At 28.3% G+C, this 19,319-nt stretch overlaps 1 protein-coding gene across 1 annotated transcript; it reads left to right on the top strand.

Annotated features, from left to right (window-relative positions):
- The first annotated feature begins 5 nt into the window (after positions 1 to 5).
- LOC145832320 (nuclear pore complex protein Nup160-like) lies at positions 6 to 16,539 on the top strand. Its single transcript, XM_082939641.1, has 28 exons — positions 6 to 112; positions 527 to 623; positions 857 to 1,052; positions 1,433 to 1,628; positions 1,941 to 2,131; positions 2,329 to 2,383; positions 2,703 to 2,806; positions 3,485 to 3,614; positions 3,861 to 3,985; positions 4,496 to 4,672; positions 5,007 to 5,165; positions 6,179 to 6,266; positions 6,980 to 7,133; positions 7,571 to 7,683; positions 8,129 to 8,274; positions 8,534 to 8,844; positions 9,294 to 9,465; positions 9,932 to 10,060; positions 10,344 to 10,439; positions 10,616 to 10,717; positions 11,146 to 11,347; positions 11,953 to 12,122; positions 13,208 to 13,324; positions 13,519 to 13,658; positions 14,543 to 14,774; positions 15,272 to 15,397; positions 16,018 to 16,125; positions 16,354 to 16,539. The coding sequence occupies exons 1-28, from the start codon at positions 13 to 15 to the stop codon at positions 16,426 to 16,428; spliced, it is 4,011 nt and encodes a 1,336-aa protein (XP_082795767.1). The 5' UTR covers positions 6 to 12; the 3' UTR covers positions 16,429 to 16,539.
- Positions 16,540 to 19,319: the final 2,780 nt, after the last annotated feature.

Raw genomic sequence — 19,319 nt, 5'->3', positions numbered from 1 at the left:
AATATTTTAAACATGAATGATAATCCAAACAAAAATTTACTCTTCCGTGGAACGTCAGTTTATTCAAATTTTTCCACTTCTGTCAGTCCAAAAGATATTGTAGTGAACTTGGGTTAGTTTATTAATGTAAAAATATTTCTATTAAAATATTGTATTATTATTTCTGTGTTGTTTTTATTATTTTGGTAAAAAATATTCCTTACTTAAATTAATTTGTTTCATAAAACTTATAATTTAAGATTTTTTAAACTTCAGTTTAGTTTTCTTTTAGAACGTTACTATATAGAACGAAGAACATAATTTTGTAATTACTATTATATATATGTATGTTGATTAATATATATTAAAGATTGATATAACATATATTTTTACAAGTTTTATTCTAACTCCTTACTTATATTAAAATTTAAAATTGATTGTTCTGTTTTAAAATAAATCTCTTGCTATTCTCACTTAAGCTCTTAATTATAGTTTTTTAGAGTTTCTAGTTATTGAATATTTTCTAATGAATAATATTATTACAAAGGTGACGCAACATTCATCAACAGCGATGATTTCAGTTATCCGGATAATGGAGGTGGTATCACCTTCTTTGTAGAAAACAATGAAAAAAGCCTCATCTGGTCAGTTGTGTGTTATCTACTTGCATATTTTGCTACAAGTTTTATAAAACTATTGTTTTTTTAAAAAATCCACCAATGAATTACTGTTAGCATTTGCTTTAAAAAATATCAATTTTCAACTTAAATTTCCGTCTATGATTGTTTTTTCTTTAATTTGAAAAAACAAAACTAATTTGCAGAAAACTATACGCATAAGCAAAACAACAATTATTTAACTCTATTATATTTTGCAGGCGCACCCGCGGCAACGTGCTGGAGTTGGAAGAACGCTCTCTCAGCTCACCAAACCTTCCGGTGTACAGGATAACTTTCAGGGGATCCAAGGTGCTTCCCCACGTTCACATCAGTCACACCAACAACGAATACTTGCAGATACTTTGCGGCACCCTGCACGGATTGCACAGAATCATCATCACCCTCAATGCAAAAGTAAGCGTGGGTGTTGTATGTGTTAGATATAACAGTGGTTATATAAGTAGATTTTGAAATTGTTATTTTTACAATTATTGAAAGTTTAAAAAAGAACAAATTTAATATTTGTTTTTATTACAGGTAAACTTAAATTTTTATACAGTAAGGTTTTGCACTGAAAACTTAGTAAAAGTGAGTATTAATATCACTAAAAAGATACTTGCTATGCAAAAACAGTAATTTTTGATACAAAATGAAAATTAAACTTACATGTTTTAATCGTTTTTATATTAACTACATTTAAAATGATGAGTTCAAAAAATTTTAATGAAATTTTAATATTTAAACATTCAGTTAATTGTAATATTAATAAGCCTCTTAACAAACAAACAAAACAGAAAACATCGGTACTGAGCGAGTTGACAGCGAGGAGCTTCAAAGACACGTCAAACAACATGATGTTCACTCAGAACCACAATATCGCCACCATGAACGCAACAGTGCTCGATCCCAGCTCTGGCGTGGAGGCCACTTCCATGTTTGCGTTGATTTCAAACAGTGGAAAATTGTCTGTTTACACCATGATGTCCAACGGTTTGATTTGTTATTACATTATATATATCAAACACAGCTTTTACTGTGTAATAAATTAACCTTTTTTTATTTAAAGAGTGATTAAATAGTATATTAAAATATGTACTCAAAAGTTTTAAAAACAATATGAATTAAAAAATTCAAGGGCAATCAGCTTTGTAACATTTTCGAAAATTAATGCTTATTTTATTGAAACTGAAATTAAGTATTTTTTAAAAAACTTGAAACTTACTTTTTACTGAGTGGTACAGCTATATAGTTATGAAAATATTTATTAAGTTTGAATATTACCCATGTCAATTTTCCGCTCAGGAGTGTGCAGCCCAGCCAACTTGGAACCGTCGTCTGGTGTTGGCAGAATTCTTTCGAGCATCAACCCGTGGCACCAGGACTCGCCTCACATTCAAAACGTGGCGTTCGCTTGCGTCGGTTGCGCCGAACCGGTGATTGTTGCAGTCACCTCGCAGAACAAACTGTACGTGTGGTCGTGCAGGGATCACAGGGTAAATGTTGTATTTTGATTTTTTAGTTGAAGTTTGTTTTACCGAAAATTTAAGAAACTGTGATTGTATTGTTTATTAACTTAAAGTTGAGTTTTTTAATGGGTTATCTGAGGATATGTTATCTAATTAGTTTGGTAGTATTACAAATAAGTTTGGTTTTTACATTCACAATTTTAACCTAAAACACTTTTACGTAGGTTTTGGTTGACAAGTCATTGAATGATTACACTGGAAACCAACAAGTTAAACCAGGTAACTTACTTTTAAATTGTTTGCTTGTTTATCAATATTCTAGTTTACTAGTTAGGATTTAAGTATGACTGTTATCTTTTAACTATGAAAAGTTTATAAGTAGCCAAAATTTATAAAAAAGTGTTTGAAGTGATATCGTTCAGAAACTGCATTATAATTAAGTTGTAAGTTTTACAAAAGCAATTTGTTTAAGTAGCTTTATAGCCGTAATTATGATTTTAATTTATAAATATCTCTTTTATACTCCTACAAACTAAATTGCATTTAATATTCAAAAATCTTTATCTTGCAAGCATTAACTACCATGTATATTTCGCAGGCAGCAAACACAGGATAGTAGCAAGTCAAGATGATGAGAACGACAAGGATCTCATTTGTGTTTTCCTCGATCTTGAAAACAGCTCCATATTTGTTGTGTTTGACGTAAGTTGCGTTGTTTTAGTTCGTTGAAAAGACAATAGTTGTCCGAGCTGAAACAAGTTAAATTGTTTTATTAAAAATATGGTTTGTTAAAATAATTTTTTTAGTTTACAGTCGTTAAATCAAAATAAATATGTAGTTTTATAGTTTGATGAGTGTATTAAAACTACACTATCAAAAACTCATATTACTTTTTAAGTTTACTAAAAACAAATGAGACATTTTGTGCTTGTGTTTTTTCCAGGCTGATTTAGTTTTACTGGCATTACAAAATTGTGAGGACAAAACAACTAAATTTTATAAATAAAATACATTTAATTAATACAGATAATGGAAGTCGTTTACTAATTTAAAAAAAAATCTGATTTTCTACTATGGTTAAAAAATTAGAAATATTAAAAAAATATTTTTTTTGCTTAGCTATAAGCAAAATATTTTATGCTTAAATTGTGTTTTAAACTTAATAAATAAAGTGTTAATCAGTTATTTCAAGAACCCAAAAAACTCTGTTTTTATTAAGAACAGATAACGGAAGGCAAGTTAAAACTTGTTACTTGTATTTTTTAAACTCATTATTTTTTCATAACTTGAAAGAAGAATTTTCCGCTTTATAATTCATAATAGCTAAATTTTAGTAATAAAACACGTCAAGATTATTCAACATCATTATTTTGTTATCAGATAATGGAAGACAAGTTGAACGAACTGACGCACGCGTCCACTATCCACCTTCCCAGCAGCTCGATAACCACCACCGAAGACGGCGTGCAAATATGCAAGCAGCTGGTCGATTACAAGGTGCAGACTTCAGGTGAGTACAAGTATCTGCAACAATTGCAGATTTATGTTAATAGTTAAACTCATTATGTTTCATTCAAGATTTGAGCATTATTGCAGTTTGTTCATCAAGTTAACCCAAAAAGATATTTTTATTAAGATCATTTGCTTAGCTACAATTGTAGTTTTATGCTAACATTTAAATTTATTACGTTTCGTTTCATTTCGGGTTTGGTAGTTCCTGTAATTTGAGTTAACGAAAAGTTATATTTATCCACAGGCGACAAGGACTCGTTGTGGTTGCTGATGCGTGGCGTTGAAGACGAGACGTTGCTTTCTGTTTGTGATGTTGAGGTTAAAGACAGCTGGCACGATGTTGTGGTCGATGCCGCAATAAACCAGAAGGTAGTTTCTGGTTTTATAAATTATACTGTCATTTTGTTTAAGTTTAGCTTTGCTGCAACCAAATCATCTTATACCTGCCCAAATAATATTTTGTTAAATATAGAAAAATAAACGAAAAAAGTTTACACGTTAGTGAGTAATTTTTATTTTTATTTTAATTATAGTCACTGCAACAAAATAGAAGGTAGTTTGCTTTTAATTTTATTGTGATTCTTATATTTCAACTTAATCATGTTGTAACTATCCAAATAGTAATTTGTTTGGTGTTATTTAAAGAAAAACATAGTATAAAAATCAAATATAGTTTTTAGTTAATGTTTTTTAAGCACTAGTATGAATAAAAATGAATCTGATATAGTAAACTGTTATCATTTCTACATGCTTAAGTGCGAAATAACAGTAAAACGGTAACATAAACTCTAGTCAAAAGAAAATAGTTACAGCAGTTAGTTTTAAGCCTCATTAACAAGTTAACTAAAGTGAATATTTGCATTAATACAATATTTGCAGCTTGAAGCTGATCAGAACGGAAGTTTGGAAGACTCGTTCGCGAAAGAAGTGTTTCTATCGGGAAACTTCAGCAAGAAAGCGATCGGGAAAGCCTTGTCGATTGCCACCCGTTCCAACGTGTTCATTGACAACATCAACGATTTGAGAGATGAATTTTATTCGTACGCCAAGTCACAGGTTTTAATTTTTTTAAATTAAATTGGTATGATAGTATTGTTACTTGTTAGTTTTTTAGCATAAATTTCTTTTGGCAAACTATTTTAAGATAATTGTTTTATGCACGATTATCAGAAAAAAAGATGCTTGTTTGTATTACAAAGTTTTAAAATTGTTTTCAGTTTTACATTTTTTTTTATTTATTTTGTTTATATTTTTATGTTATATTTCGAAAAAAATTATATAATATCAATGGATACCTCACAATCAATTGTTTGAATTCAAAATGCACTTATTTGATATAGTTTAATATTTCGCTTTATGAACAAATATACCACTTATCATTAAAAATTAGGTGGAAGCAGCGTTGGAAACAAGCGAGTTGGATGAAAACGAAGCTCTTGTTGAAATTTACACTTCGTTTTACGACAATTGCGTTCAGTACCAGCAGCACGTCTCGCTGCCATTAGCACTGACAATACCGTACAACAACCCGCCCCATCTCGTGAAAAATGTTCGTTCTATTTTGTATTAAAGTAGTTTAAAGGTCGAATCAATTGTAATGAGGATATACAAAAAAATAATTAGTTGATGTGTAATGTGGCTAATATTTTATTTAAATAAGCATGTACATAAATTTGTCCTATCTTATTTATTCACCTATTTAGTCATTGTTTATAAAATTGAAAATGATTTATTTAACTGAAATATTTGATTGTACTTTTAAATGTGTTACTTATTTTGGCTTTATCTATTTAAATAAATAAAATTGCGAATTTAAGTAACAAAACAAAAGAAAAAAACTTAAGCATATATGAGTTATATATAGTTATATTAATTTTTTAAGAAATATATTCATTTTTTCACTATAGAAAGCTTATGTAGAGTTTTAAAGTTAATCATTTGCAGTCTATTATGAACTAGTTTTTGGTTGAAAATAGTTGTGTAGCATTGTTTTATTTACTAGTTTTTAATTTTTAGAATTTGTTTGAGTTACTGTTAGTTTGAAATTAAAACTATTATAATCAAAAGTTATTATTAACAAAAATTTATTTTTTTACCTTTTAAGTTTTCAAAACTGTAAAGTGTTTAAATTCTTTTTCTGTGAACACATTTGCTAAACAAGTTGAACATCATCTAAGCAAACAAGTTTCTGTCTGGCCTGCTTTTTAAGTGTTTTTTATATACTAAAGTTTGGTTTTAAAAGAAAATTTTTACTAACTCCTAATTGCTATTTTGAAAATTTTTAAAAATGAAGATTTTTTTAGCCACTTATGTTGTTCATGCTTGTTACTTGTATGAATAAATTTATTTATATTCAATATAAATATTTTATATTTAAGATGTTTAAAGTAAACTCGGAATAACATAACCTAATAGCTTTATTTTAAATAAATTAAACGTATTGTCATCTGAGATATTGTCTAATGTTTTATAACTTGAAAATAAGTAGACGTGCAATAACAAGTATTTCCAACACTGAAATTTATGTTTTCAATTGTAATTTACATGTGTTCATTCGTACAGGAACACACAACTTACTTGGTCAGCTGCGACAACTTGGAAAGTCTGTTTTATGGAGCTGCTCCCGAGGAACTATCTACCCTACTTGGAAGTTAGTTTCTATAGTTTTAGTTTTTATATGAAGAAAGGTAATTTAAAAGTGTACTAAGTACTTGTAATAAATGGTTGTTTTTACCTAACTGCTGCCTTTGTACTGATTTAAGTTTTGAAACTTACTGTTTGTGGTTACTCTTACTCATTCATTTTGAAAAAAAGTTGTTGCGATATTACTTCTAATTTCATTGCAATTCTAATTCCATCAACATTTGTTTAGTTTTTTTCATAGCTATGTAACACTATGCCTTTAGAACATATAAACGAACTAAATGTTATAAAATATATTCATCACTATATGTAACAAGATAAACACAAGTTTTATACACTACACATTTGTAACGTGCAGTTTTTAAAACATAGAAACAAACCATGTATACTAAAACATTTTTTATTTACCTAACTACAGCTTCTGTACTGTTTTTACATTTGTTTGGTATCACTCTAGTTTATTCGTTTTGATAAAAAGTTTAGTTTCATTGCAATTCTAATGCCATCAACTTAATATGTTTCTTTCATCGCTATGTAACACGCTGCCTTTAAATGAAAAAAACAAATCAAACCGTATATAGTTTATACAGTATTTTCCATGGAGAAAAATCCTATTTAACGTACATTTGAAATTTGTTCATCACTGTATGTAGCATTATAGTTTTATACATCTCACACTTAAAATTTTCAAAACATAGAAACAAATGATATATTTCACAGCATCGTCCATGGAGCAAGTAGGTAAACTGGTGACTTGCTTGAACAACTTGTCGATAATACTGGAAGAAGCTGAGTTGCTGCAATCGTTATCGAGCGACAAATCTCCGCTCGATCAAGTGCAGTCTTGCATGTACGACGTTCGCAACGCTATACGGTTATTTTTGTTTAATAATTTATATTAAAATGCCTAGTGTTTGTTGCGTTATAAATTAACATTTGATGCTGATTGATTAGTTAAGAAGAAAATGGCTAAATCAAGTAGTGACAATAGTTTATGCTAATATACATATGACAGTGCAGTCTATGTTTTTAGAAGCAGTGCTTATAATATAATATCATATCTTAAATTAAATGTATATACTAATATAAGTATTAAATTATCTTTTTAAGAAAGCAGTTTTTTTAGTAAACATTCTGTGTTCATGCACCTTAAGCTATTTACTTTAAGTATATGTATATATTTTTTATACTAAACTTATAACTGTACTCAAATATCTATTCTTTTTTATATTTTTCTAAATTTTTAGTTTATTTTAATAAACTTTTATGTGTACTTAAATGTATCAAAATTGTCAATAATTTATTTTAAAGCTACGCACAATCTGAAGAGTCATTGGAATCTCTTTCTGCAATTGAACATCTTCATGAAACAATGGAAATTTTGTTGAGTTTGCTCGATCCAACAAACATTCCTCTTGCCAATGGTAAATTTTACAGTTAAAATATAATTTTCGACTTTAAAGTTACATAGAAGTATAAATTAAAAACATTACGTTCAATTGTTAAAATAGTGTTTTAAATATCACTTATATAAGTAGTCTTCAACCTTGAGAATAAAAATTATAATTTTTTTTTTGTTTTTAGTTTGTTTATATTTGAACAAAAAGAGAAAATAAACATTATGTACAGAAAATAAAAAATATTTTTCACATTACTAATTTTTTGTGTAAATACATTTAAAATACACTTATACACTAATGTGATAAGGTGCACAGCATACCATGAAGGCCACTTACAAAAGTAAATTGGCTCAACTTTAAAATTTTAATTAAATTTTTTAATTATTTTGTTAAGTTTTTATTAGTCTTCAAAAAAAAAACTGGTACCAATTTATTAAATCAGAAATATTGCACACAGTTGATTATATAGGTACTGCGGCAAACACTGGTGAAATGACTGATGAGTCGGTTGAGCTGTTGGTTCGCGCCATAAATAATCACGTGACTGTGAGGTTGCGTTTCTCCCTACTGCTGCTAGTGTTGAGTGTTTACAGTGACGAAGACAAACAGAGCACGGTTGGTTTAGTTGCATTGGTTTTTGTATTTAGTAGTACTAAATAAAACACAACTAACTATTTTATTTATTTTAATTAGAGTTTAACTAAAAAACTTTAACTACATTTTAGTTCCAAATAATATTATAATCAATTTCAAAAAGTACTTAAAAAAACCTAAATATACTTGTTTATAAATACATTTAACTAGTACTCCTTTGTAATTATTAGAGTTTTAAGAAATTAAAACAATGTAACAGTAATACATTTTCCCACATCAGATATCAATGAAATCTTCGTTGTTGGTGCAAGGTTACACCGCCCTCCAGTGGACTTGCACCGCGGAAACCCAGCTGGTGCGCAGGGACTCGTTGGAAACCTCCCTTCAGAACCTGTCGGTCCACGACACCTTGCTGTCCACCACGCGTGTGAACGGTGGGTTCACCAACGTCATGGTGCCCAGGACCCTGTTGCTAGGCTACTACCTGAAGTTGCATGGCAACGCGACGCTGGGCGGTTTCAGCGAGAGTTTTCAGCAGGGCTTGCTGCAGTCGAACGTCGAAGAGGCCGCTTCAACAATTGTGAAAGTTCTGTGAGTTGAAAATTAATATACTGTATATTGTTTTACTTTACAAGTTATTTGCCTTTAGTAAAAAAAAGAGTGCTCAATTTACTGGGATGAAAGAGCTTATTTAAATATATTTGTTTTACTTTATAAAGTTTTATCTTTTGATAAAAACTACAACTGTATTTAGTATTATACTATGAAAAGAGAGAGGTAACGTTTTTTTTTGCAATTTAGCAGTTGATGCAGGCTTTAAAAGTTTAATAACTCTGTTTTTGATTTTTTTTTTTACACTAAACCATCATTTAACACTCATCATTACAGTTAGTGTTTTCAACGCACAGTTATTTGAATAAAACAAATTTAAATTTCAAGATGGCCCGTTTCAAACCCTTTCATTTTTACCAAACAAGTTTTGATTTTATAAATGTATTTTAAATAGTTTTGTTTAAAAACAACCAAATACATTTTTCAAGTTGGCCTGTCGGACCCACATACGAGTTTCCACAGTTTTTGTTCGAGCACGGCCAGTTCGCAAACTTGCAGGAGTACCTTGGTGAATACGTGCTTCCCTGGTGCAAATATCAAGACTCGTTTTCAACCTATCTCATCGCTCAGTGCTGCATCAACAACAAGGATTACGATGATGTTTGTTTTATTTGTTTTTGTGTGTAAAGTTTTTTGTAATGTATTACTACATATACGTTGTTTTTAGCCAATGTAAGAAAGAAATGATGATGAAATAAGTTGAGTAGTTCAATTGTTTCGTTCTTATAGTTACAATTATTTTTTTACTAAAATCTTTATAAAATTATTTAGTTAAACTTTTTTTTTTGCAATTTGCATTTAACTATTCCGATTATAAAAGTGTTAAATACTCCTCTAATTTATGTTTGAGGTTTTAATTCTAATTATATTCTATTTAAATGAGATTTATTAATTCTAATTGTAATCTTTGTATCTGAAGATCCCTTAAAGGGTGAAACTTAGTTTTGCAAATAAAAATCTTGAATACTTAATCTTGTATACTTCTCTAATACTAAATACATTTTTTATGAAAGAGCATAAGCAATTCTTTCTATATTAAAAACAAATATTTAAAATTATCTTTTAGGCAGTGGACAAATTTGTGAAGGCAGTTGAATTGATTCATGAAAATGAACATTTCACAACAACTGTGCTTAAAATTGACCCGAATACACCAACATCAGTGGAAAATATCAAAAACCTCTACTTCAACAAAGTGTGTTTTACTGTTAAAATGTTTAAAATAAATATTCAATTGTAACTGATTGCTTTCAAAAATTACATTGAGAAAATAAATATTTGTTTAAAACGTTTATAGTTTTTCTACAATAATTTCTAACAATTTAGTTTAAATTTAGCTTTAATTTTTTTATTAACAGTTTACTAAGTTTTATTTCCTAGAAAGATTGAATTATTTTTAAAACTTTACATATTTTACGTTATTTTACAGATCATTTTAAAGCATATTATAAAGTATTAATTGTAAATTTTAATCTCAGGTCATAGCCATGTTTGAAGAATTAGACTTGAGTGAACATGTTATCAAATTGTGCGAGTATGCAATTCAACATTCTTTGAATGATCAAGATAATTTGGTTTGTTTTTTCAATAGTTGATATTTATGTTGTTTAGTTTATTAAATTGAAGTATTGTAAACTACATATAATTAATAAAGTGTAATAAAATCATGACATTTAAACCTAGCTTTAATTTATGAAATAAATATTTATCAGATACAACTACTACTTACTCAACATTATGTATTATGCAGGCACTGAGATACTCTACAATATTCAGACAAAATCTCAACTTGTTGAAATATGAAGAAGCTTTGTGGGCCATTAACACAAACCCCTGCTACGATCAGCGCAAGGTATTTGTTTGTTTACTACACGAGTGTAAAACTTGTAACTATTTTTAAAGTTTTTATGTCTTTTTATTGTCTACTACAAAAATAGTATATTATAATTTAAAATTATTCTAAATTCTGTAAAAATATTCAAACTTAGTTGAACAAAATCTTAAAACCAAGCGTTATAACCTCAAACAAAAACAAGTATTGTAAATGAAACTGTTCTTAATTATAACTTTACTTTGTTTCTTTTAAAGACTAAACAATTAAAGTTTAATTATAAAGCTTATTGGTTGAGAACACTTGTGTAAAAACTGTTTAAAGTCAGTTTTATACATCTTTTAGTAGTGCAAACTTTTTGATGAACATGACTCATGACAAGAAGAACACTCTAGTTTCAAAACACGTATTAATTTACTTTACACGGTAAAAGTATTAATTTTTTACAGAACTGTCTGCGCGCACTGGTGATCAAGTTGTTCGAGAAGAAGGAACGGAGGAAGCTGGTCCAGTTCGCCTACGGAGACATGCAGCAGGATTTCGTTGAAATACTGGAGGAAAGAGCCAGGAGCTGCGAGGTACCATTGGTGCAACCCACGCAGTACGACCTGCTGTACGCGTTCCACGTTTACAGGAACAACTACAGGAAAGGTAATTTGATAATGAAAGTTTATTTTGATAAAAAAAAAAAGCTTTGTGTTTAGAGTTTTCAAAACTACAAATATAAAGTTAATTCGTACAGCTGATAGTTTTTCTTTAATTATTTTTTAAGTGTAACTTTGAATTTCTTTGTTTATTTTCAATATCTTCAAGTTTTTAATTTATAAAATACAACTCTTGCAAAGCTATGCATGTTCAACCCGGTTCAAAAGTATGTAGCTATTAGTAGCTTTTGCTTTAAAACAGTTAGAAATGGATGCAGTTAATGTTGACAATCTACCTGAAAAAAATCAGGATTTAGTCAGATCCGGATTTTTTTTGCTAGAATCCTGATCTAAAATTAAAAAAAAAAACAAGTTTTATTGTTTAGTAATTAATTTCCAGAATAAACTTATTGCATTGAGAAAAATAATTTATTCCATTTTTTTTTTAATTTCTTGTAGCTATACAGAAGATCAATGGACTAATGGTAAATTTATTTATTTTTTTATTTTTGAATTAAACAGCTGCAAGTATAATGTACGAACAATACTGGAGGCTGATAACCAACACATCTCTTAATAAATATTTTGAATTTATAAATAAAAAACTTCTAGCTGCAAGTATGATGTACGAGCAGTACTGGAGACTGATGACGGATACATCGCTGAACAACAACATGCCACTACCCTCGCTTATCCGACAACACGAGTGTCTGGTTACCACATTATCTGCACTACAGCTGGTTCAAAAGGATAACCAGTATGTCGTTCACAAGTGCCATTATGTGGGTTGTTTAGATTTTTCTGTGGTTTTATAGTGTCAATGGTTATTTTATAAAAAAAATACATTCCACATACTTTTTTCATTAAGTATTATGTTACCAGTGATGAACAGTTTTTATTGTTAATATATGTTTAGATTTTTGTACTTAGAGTTTCAAATTCATATAGACTTGGATACTACCGGGGTATAAAAATAAGACTCCTAAGTACTTTCTTAAACTTTTATAAACCTGTAAGTAACTTAGTATATCTATATATACCACAGATGTTTTTGTGTCAAAACTTTATTCCGACTATCGGCGTTTCACTACTCTCAAATAAATTTAAGAACAGATCTACGGAGTCTCAAAAAAGCTCTAAGAATTTTTGAAACTCCGTAGATCTGTTCTTAAGTTTATTTGAGAGCAGTGAAACGCCGTTAGTCTGAATAAAGTTTTGACACAAAAACTTCTGTGGTATATATTCCGATAAGCTTAGCTTATCAGGATCTCTAGGATTTAACGCCTTTTATCGTTACATCTTATATATCTATATATATATATTTTTTTGTTTTTCCAAAGCCTAAAAAAGTATTTTACTTTGGCTAAATTTTTATAAAAAGAATTTTAAAGGCATAGGGAGGGGTTAAAAGGCTTTTTTCTAGTTTTTATTTTTTGCAAAATTAACTTAACTACCTTTTTACTTTTTACCGTTTGTTTATATTTTATATTTTTTTATAAGTTAAACTAACGCTATACAAATTAAGATCGAGTTGTGAAAAAAAAGATTTACAACCCTATGCAATACAAATTGATATCAAAAGATATTATTTTTATGTTCACTACTTTGAACTGTAATGCATTGTGACCTTAACACTTTTAAATTATATAAAAACTACTTTTAATACAAAGTTCTGATTCGTTTAATAAGTATTCGTTGTGTTAAAAATAACTAGAGTTTTAATAAAATGTTTATTAAGTTATGTTATTTGGCTACAATATAGTTTTAAACGTTTTGCTTATTTTTTATATTTAATTTAAATTAATCTTAAACATAAGAAGAATATTTTTGAATTAAGACATCTGTAATGCATTTTATATTTTTACAGTTGAACAATCCAAACAAATCGGAAAAGGAAGGATCTATTTTGATCAGAGACACAAACGATATCCAGAAAGAAGTGACTTTGATGCAGGCTAAAATGAAGCTTGCTGAAAAAAGCCAAGTTAAAATTTTTTTATTAATTTTAATTACACAATAAGGGATATGATTTTTTTTTTCTTATTTGATTGTACTACAAAGAATTAGTTAGTAAACAATCGTTTTTACTATTTATTATATTTACATATGATAAGAGACATAAAAGTTTTGCTCGATTTGAGTAAATAAGAATAAAACTAGAAATATATTATTTTTAAGGACTTACTTCCAATATGCAAGCACCAACCCGAAGAAGTTGTGTCGTTGTTGTGTCACAATGGTTACTATGACGAAGCTATGATGCTTAGCAACAAGTTCAATCTCAAACTGAAGCCAGTATTTCAATCTATAGCTACTAGGTAAGTCTGTGTGATGTTTTTATATTCAAGTACTTGGTTATATTATGTTTAACTGTTTGGTTAATTTAAGAGTCAATAATTTTTTCAATAAAATTTTGTTTGTACTTTTATTAGCTCATAACAAAATTAACATATTGATATATAGCATAGTTTTCCAAACTTTTTTTCATAAGACCCCTTTAATGAAAAAAAAAGCTGTGGCCCCCTCCGACAAAATTTCTCAGAAAAACTTCGCTTGAATACACCTAAGACCTTTTTTGCTCTCTACCATCAACACCAGAAAATCTAGTGTAATTTCCAAATAATGGCGCCCTTTACTACTCAATTCCCCCTCCCTTTGACCCTTTTGCGACTTTTGGCGCCAAGGGGGCCATATGGCTCACTTTAGGAAACCCTGATGTATAGCCTTTCAAAGAGTGTTTAGAGTAAAATTTAATAGTATTCGATGTTTTTAAAAGTTCTAGTGTTTATGTTTGCCCAGCAAATAAGTTGTTTTGTTATTAGCTGATTTGATTGAGTTTCAACATCTTTTAAACATAAAAGTTTGTCAGTAAATATATAAGCCTATTTTTATTTAGATAGTGTTTGTACTCTAGGTTTGGTTGTTAGAAAATAGTTTTAAGATATCTACTTTGTAGAAGGAGAACAAATATATTTAATTTTTTTGTAAAGTTAAAATCACTTACAAGTTCTCTGAGCAAAACTTAGTTTATTCAATAAAATATTTGAAAAAGTTTAAATAAATTGTTATACTCATCATACTTTAGTAATATAATATCATCCTACTTTTATATAATAAATATGATAAATTATCAGTACATCGAAAGTGCCAATACAAACTTAAGCATTTTTCTACTAAATTTTAACACAAAATACATCAACAGATGCGTGTACTCGTCATACTTGGGTAGCGATGAGGTCATGGAATGGGTTGGTAAGAACAAGTCCATCACCATGACAACCAAGCTGAAGCACAACTACCTGAAACCCCATCAACAAGCGTGGATGCTGTTGAAGCACTATATACAAACATACAAGTGCGATTTGAGAGCAATATTGGACGTATTATTGGGTTTCAGGTGCTCACTTCCGTCCTGGTTCATTGCTATATACAATGTTAGTTTGCTTTTTTTGTATCTGTTTGTATTTTATAGAAACAATTTAGAAATGTGTTTTATTACCTAAATTTTGAGTTTTTATAAGAGTATTTAATGTTTATGTTTATTTAAATAAAAAAATTTAAATATAGTTTTTTTTTATGCACCTTTATTTTCTATATAAACAGTATTTATTCAACTGTCTTATTGAGGTATATTTTAAAGTTTTAGTTAGTTAAAAAAAAAAGAAAAAGAGCAAGCTTTAATCCTCCTTTTTTTTCAACTTTATACAGTCTTATAATTTTGAAACTTGTAATATATTTTTGCAAATTTAAGTCAACACAAAAAGCTTTATTTAAAATCTCGCAATGTTTTAGCCCGTAGAAAAAGTTATTACTATGTTGTATAAACGAATAAATTTTTATTGACTCTCATGTTGAATTTTTATATAGAAACAAAAAAATATTACTATGTTTTATCAACTTCAAACAACTCTCATATATTGAATTTATACAGAAACACAACAGCGCAGAGTTGATAAGGATGCTTATTTGTCACGACTACCTTCAACTGGCCACTACAACTTGCTGCCATTACATTGATGCAGTGTTAGGTGTAAGACCCCACGATTTCAATATTAAAGTTTGTTACATTACTTTTCCTAACACTTAATTATATATATATATATATACATATTACTACTTTTGCTTTAAAACTAACGCTATAAACTGTTTATTTATATCTTATTTTGAAATTATATTTATATATATAAGTTTATTTCCTTAGGTTCAACGAACTAGTTTTCATACTTTATTCTGGTATTTATAACTATAGTTTTTTATTGTGTTTAATGATCAATAATGCTTTATTAAAGTTAGTAATAAAATATTGGTACTTAACATACGAAACTATTCTCTCAATTTTGTAATAAAACTTGTTAATTGGTTTTACATTAAATATATGCTTTGATTATGATTTAAAATACTACATCATGTATTTTGAAATCCGTTTGTACAATAAAGCTGTAGTTTTTTGTATAGCCTTTTTAATATTAACTTATATTTTCAAGTATAAATATCAAATTTATAGTAGTTTTTAAATGTTTGTTTAATAGAAATTTTGTTTAATTCATTTTATTTTGCAACCTTATTAACACTTAATGATCAACGAAGCTTAGTTGTGATACTTATTGTATTAAACAAAACCAATTAAATTACCAAACCAATTATGATTAACATTACAAATATTATTTTGAATTTCAGGACACCCTCCTCAATTACAAGTATCCTGTTTGGATACCAAGGAATGAAGTGGAAATGTTGATAGAAGTATTGGAAGATAAACAATTAGAAAGCGATGAGTATTTTCACGTATGTTGTATATTATGTACTATTAAAAATTAACTTCAGTAATGTTCATAATTTTTTATATAAACTTCGAAACCAAAAACAGAAGGCTAATAACTTTCAAGTTTTAGCATCTTTAGATTCAGTACAAAAGCTATTCATTATTTACAAGGATTTTAACTAAAATATTTCAAGTGAAACCGCACTACTTGGTATTTTCTTAAACAAAAAACTTTTAATTATTTTCTTTAGATGTACGAAGTATTATCCGAAAAAATGGATGAATACACGGAAAAAGTAAGAAGCACCCAAGAAGCTATTATGTGACATTTTTATGAACTTTTATGTGTTTATTAGATTTTTACGTGTTAATTGATTTAACAAAATAACTTTTTTATCGTATTTAGGTAATTAGTAAAACGTTTTTTTAAAGATTAAAGTGTGTGTTTAAAGATTTTTTAAATGTTAGATCAAGTTCTTTTGTGTTTTCAAATAAATGTAAGTTTTAACAAACAATTTTGAAATCTGTCTTATTAGTTTCCAAATGAATATTTTTAAGTTTTATTGTGTTAGAAATGTTAAAAAACTTAGTTAAAAACTAATGACAATTGTTTTGTGAAAACTCTAGATACACCTACTTTATGGTGAAATTTATACGGATTTTGTTTAAACATTTGTAAATAATTAAATAGTACCCTTAAGATTTTACCAACTAATGCAGGGATCGTCAGGTATGTTGTAGTCGTAAGGCAAGTTTAAAAAACAATCATTTGGCGGGCTGCATTTGTAGTTTTTTACGGGCCACAAGTTTTACCTTTCGTGGACGTTAAATCCCACTAAAATAAAAATATGCTCGCGGTACACAGTTTGCCTACCCTTGTACCATTTCAATGTTACATGTTTTTGTGCAATTACTATTTCAAAAGTGATTTTTCTGGATTGGGTTGTTTTAACATAGCCAGCGACAGATAATGTGTAAAGACAAGGTGACTTGTCAGGTATAAAAAATCATTAAAAGTTTCTGTTATCGATTATTTATGCAACCTTTAAAAAGTCTTGTAAATCTTTACATTTAAGATTAGATCTACCTAAGGGGGTTTTGTGGACAAATTTTTATTTCAAGCTTGCCAAGTATTTTTTGAATTTATCTGAACCTATAACTACGCTCTTTAAAGTGTTTATTTGATTAGGTCAGCTGAATTATGACTATAATTTCTATTTTTATGCAAGTAGCTGTTAAAAGTTAAATAGTAATTACCTGATTGGTGATATATGCAGCGAGTTCATTTACTGCTACTTGCAATTCATTGCTCTATAACTTCATATGTCTACTAAGCAAACAGTATTCTTTACAAAGTAGAACTTAAACACCAAAGCATCCGTTTACAACTGGCTTAATAATTTGAACAAAACTATTATTTTTTCTTTTTCGTTCTAGTGCAAATTTTTGCTAAGAGTAGAGGTGAAATTATCTAATTAATATTTTCGTTGTTCTATTTCCTCTGTAACGTTAGAGTATTTTTCCTAAAAGAACAAAATATTTGTAATACTAGGTACGCTTATAAATATGTCTTCAGTTTTGTGTTTTCGAGTAAATATTTGTTGATCTGAAAAAAAGGAGCTGTAACTAAAAAGCAACTGTGAGTCTATATTTGTTCTCTTACATTTTATTATTTGCAATCTTTTAGTTAATTTGTTTGATATTAAATTTAGTAGTTTTATATAATTCATTAATGATTTTTAGTAGTATGTAAGTGATAATTAAAGTTTAGTTTTGTGTATTTAAAATTATTTACATTTATTAAAAATAATTGGTCTAGAAGTTGTTATTGATACTCATCCTCATATTGAAATGTAAATCATCATATTGAAAAGTAAATCCCCATAATGGTATTCACGTTGTTATACTTATACTTGTTATTTTCTTACGATAAAATAGTTCAATATCAAACAAATTAACTAAAAGGTTGCAAATAATAAAATGTAAGAGAACAAATAAAGACTTACAGTTGCTTTTCTAGTAACAGCTCCTTTTTTCCGATCAACAAGCTTAATAATTTAAACAAAGCTCTTTTTTCGTATTCGCTATAGTGAAAAGTTATACTAAAGGTGAGGGATGAAATCATCTATTTATGATATTCGTCATTTTATTTCTTTTATAACGGGAGGCTATTTTTCCTAAAAGGATAAAATAGTCAAAATACTATGTTCGCTTATAGATATGTCTTCAGTTTTGTGTTTAAAAGTAAATTTGGGTTGATCTGAAAAAAAGGAGCTGTAACTAATAAAGCAACTGTGAGTCTAATTTGTTCTCTCTTTACATTTTATTATTTGCAACCTTGTAGTTAATTTGTTTAATATAAATTTAGTAATTTTAGGTAACATATAATTTATTAGTGACTTTTAGTAGTACTTTAGTAATACATTTTGAGTTTTCTGAATTTATTAATTACTATTAAGAACTATTTCAAATAACTTGATTAGTAATTGTTATTGTTGTTCATACTGATATTCATATTTTTATTCTCTTAAGTAAAGTTTTATATTAAGATAACTGAGAGACGCACAAGCAAGCGCAACGCAGAGAAGGAAACTATTCAGAGAGTTGTGACTATTAGGGTCGCAAGTTACTCCGAGGCTGTTTCGCCGGTTCTACCAGGCCCTCCGAGCGGACACCTCAAAACACTTGGTTACAAGGTTGTTGATAACCTAAACTTTGTATGTAATTGAGAGAAAGTTAATCCAATACACCTTTTACACAATTAATTACTACTTTAAAGTTTACGTCTCTTCGACATGGTCAAGCTCTTACAAGGTATGTTAAAAAACTAAGCCCTTATTCAATTAAATACCAAGAGCTTTTTTTACTTGTGTTTAAACTGTTCTATTTTTGTAACATTTCAGACGGTAAAATAAATACATAGTTTGATCAAAAATAATTTTTGAAACGTACAAGGACTCTGAAAGAACTTATTTAATTTTTTTCTTTATTATTCGATTTATATATTCAGTTCAAAAAAAGTTTTATTGCTTAGAAATTTTTATTGCTTAGTAGATCTTAAAGTTAGTACAGATCAAAATTCAAGGTACAAGTAAATAATAAGTAATTAGAAATCACCATTTTAACAAAATAAAAAAATTAAAGTTATAGTAAAAGTATACATGTAAAGTGCTTATACTCAAATGAAGATCTATAAAATATCAAACAATTTGTACTA

The sequence above is a fragment of the Thalia democratica genome, chromosome 1 (assembly GCF_965202585.1).
Source record: "Thalia democratica chromosome 1, ktThaDemo2.hap1.1, whole genome shotgun sequence".
In the NCBI taxonomy this organism is placed as follows: Eukaryota; Metazoa; Chordata; class Thaliacea; order Salpida; family Salpidae; genus Thalia; species Thalia democratica.
Note: the sequence above shows the minus strand (reverse complement) of the source record. Positions and strands in the feature narration are given on the sequence as shown.

Excerpts from the sequence above, each read along its gene's own strand:
- LOC145832320 (XM_082939641.1), top strand. The coding sequence starts at position 13 with ATGAATGATAATCCAAACAAAAATTTACTCTTCCGTGGAACGTCAGTT. Across the intron at positions 1,629-1,940 it reads TTACACCATGATGTCCAACG|GAGTGTGCAGCCCAGCCAAC; the intron begins GTTTGATTTGTT and ends TTTTCCGCTCAG. Across the intron at positions 3,615-3,860 it reads TTACAAGGTGCAGACTTCAG|GCGACAAGGACTCGTTGTGG; the intron begins GTGAGTACAAGT and ends ATTTATCCACAG.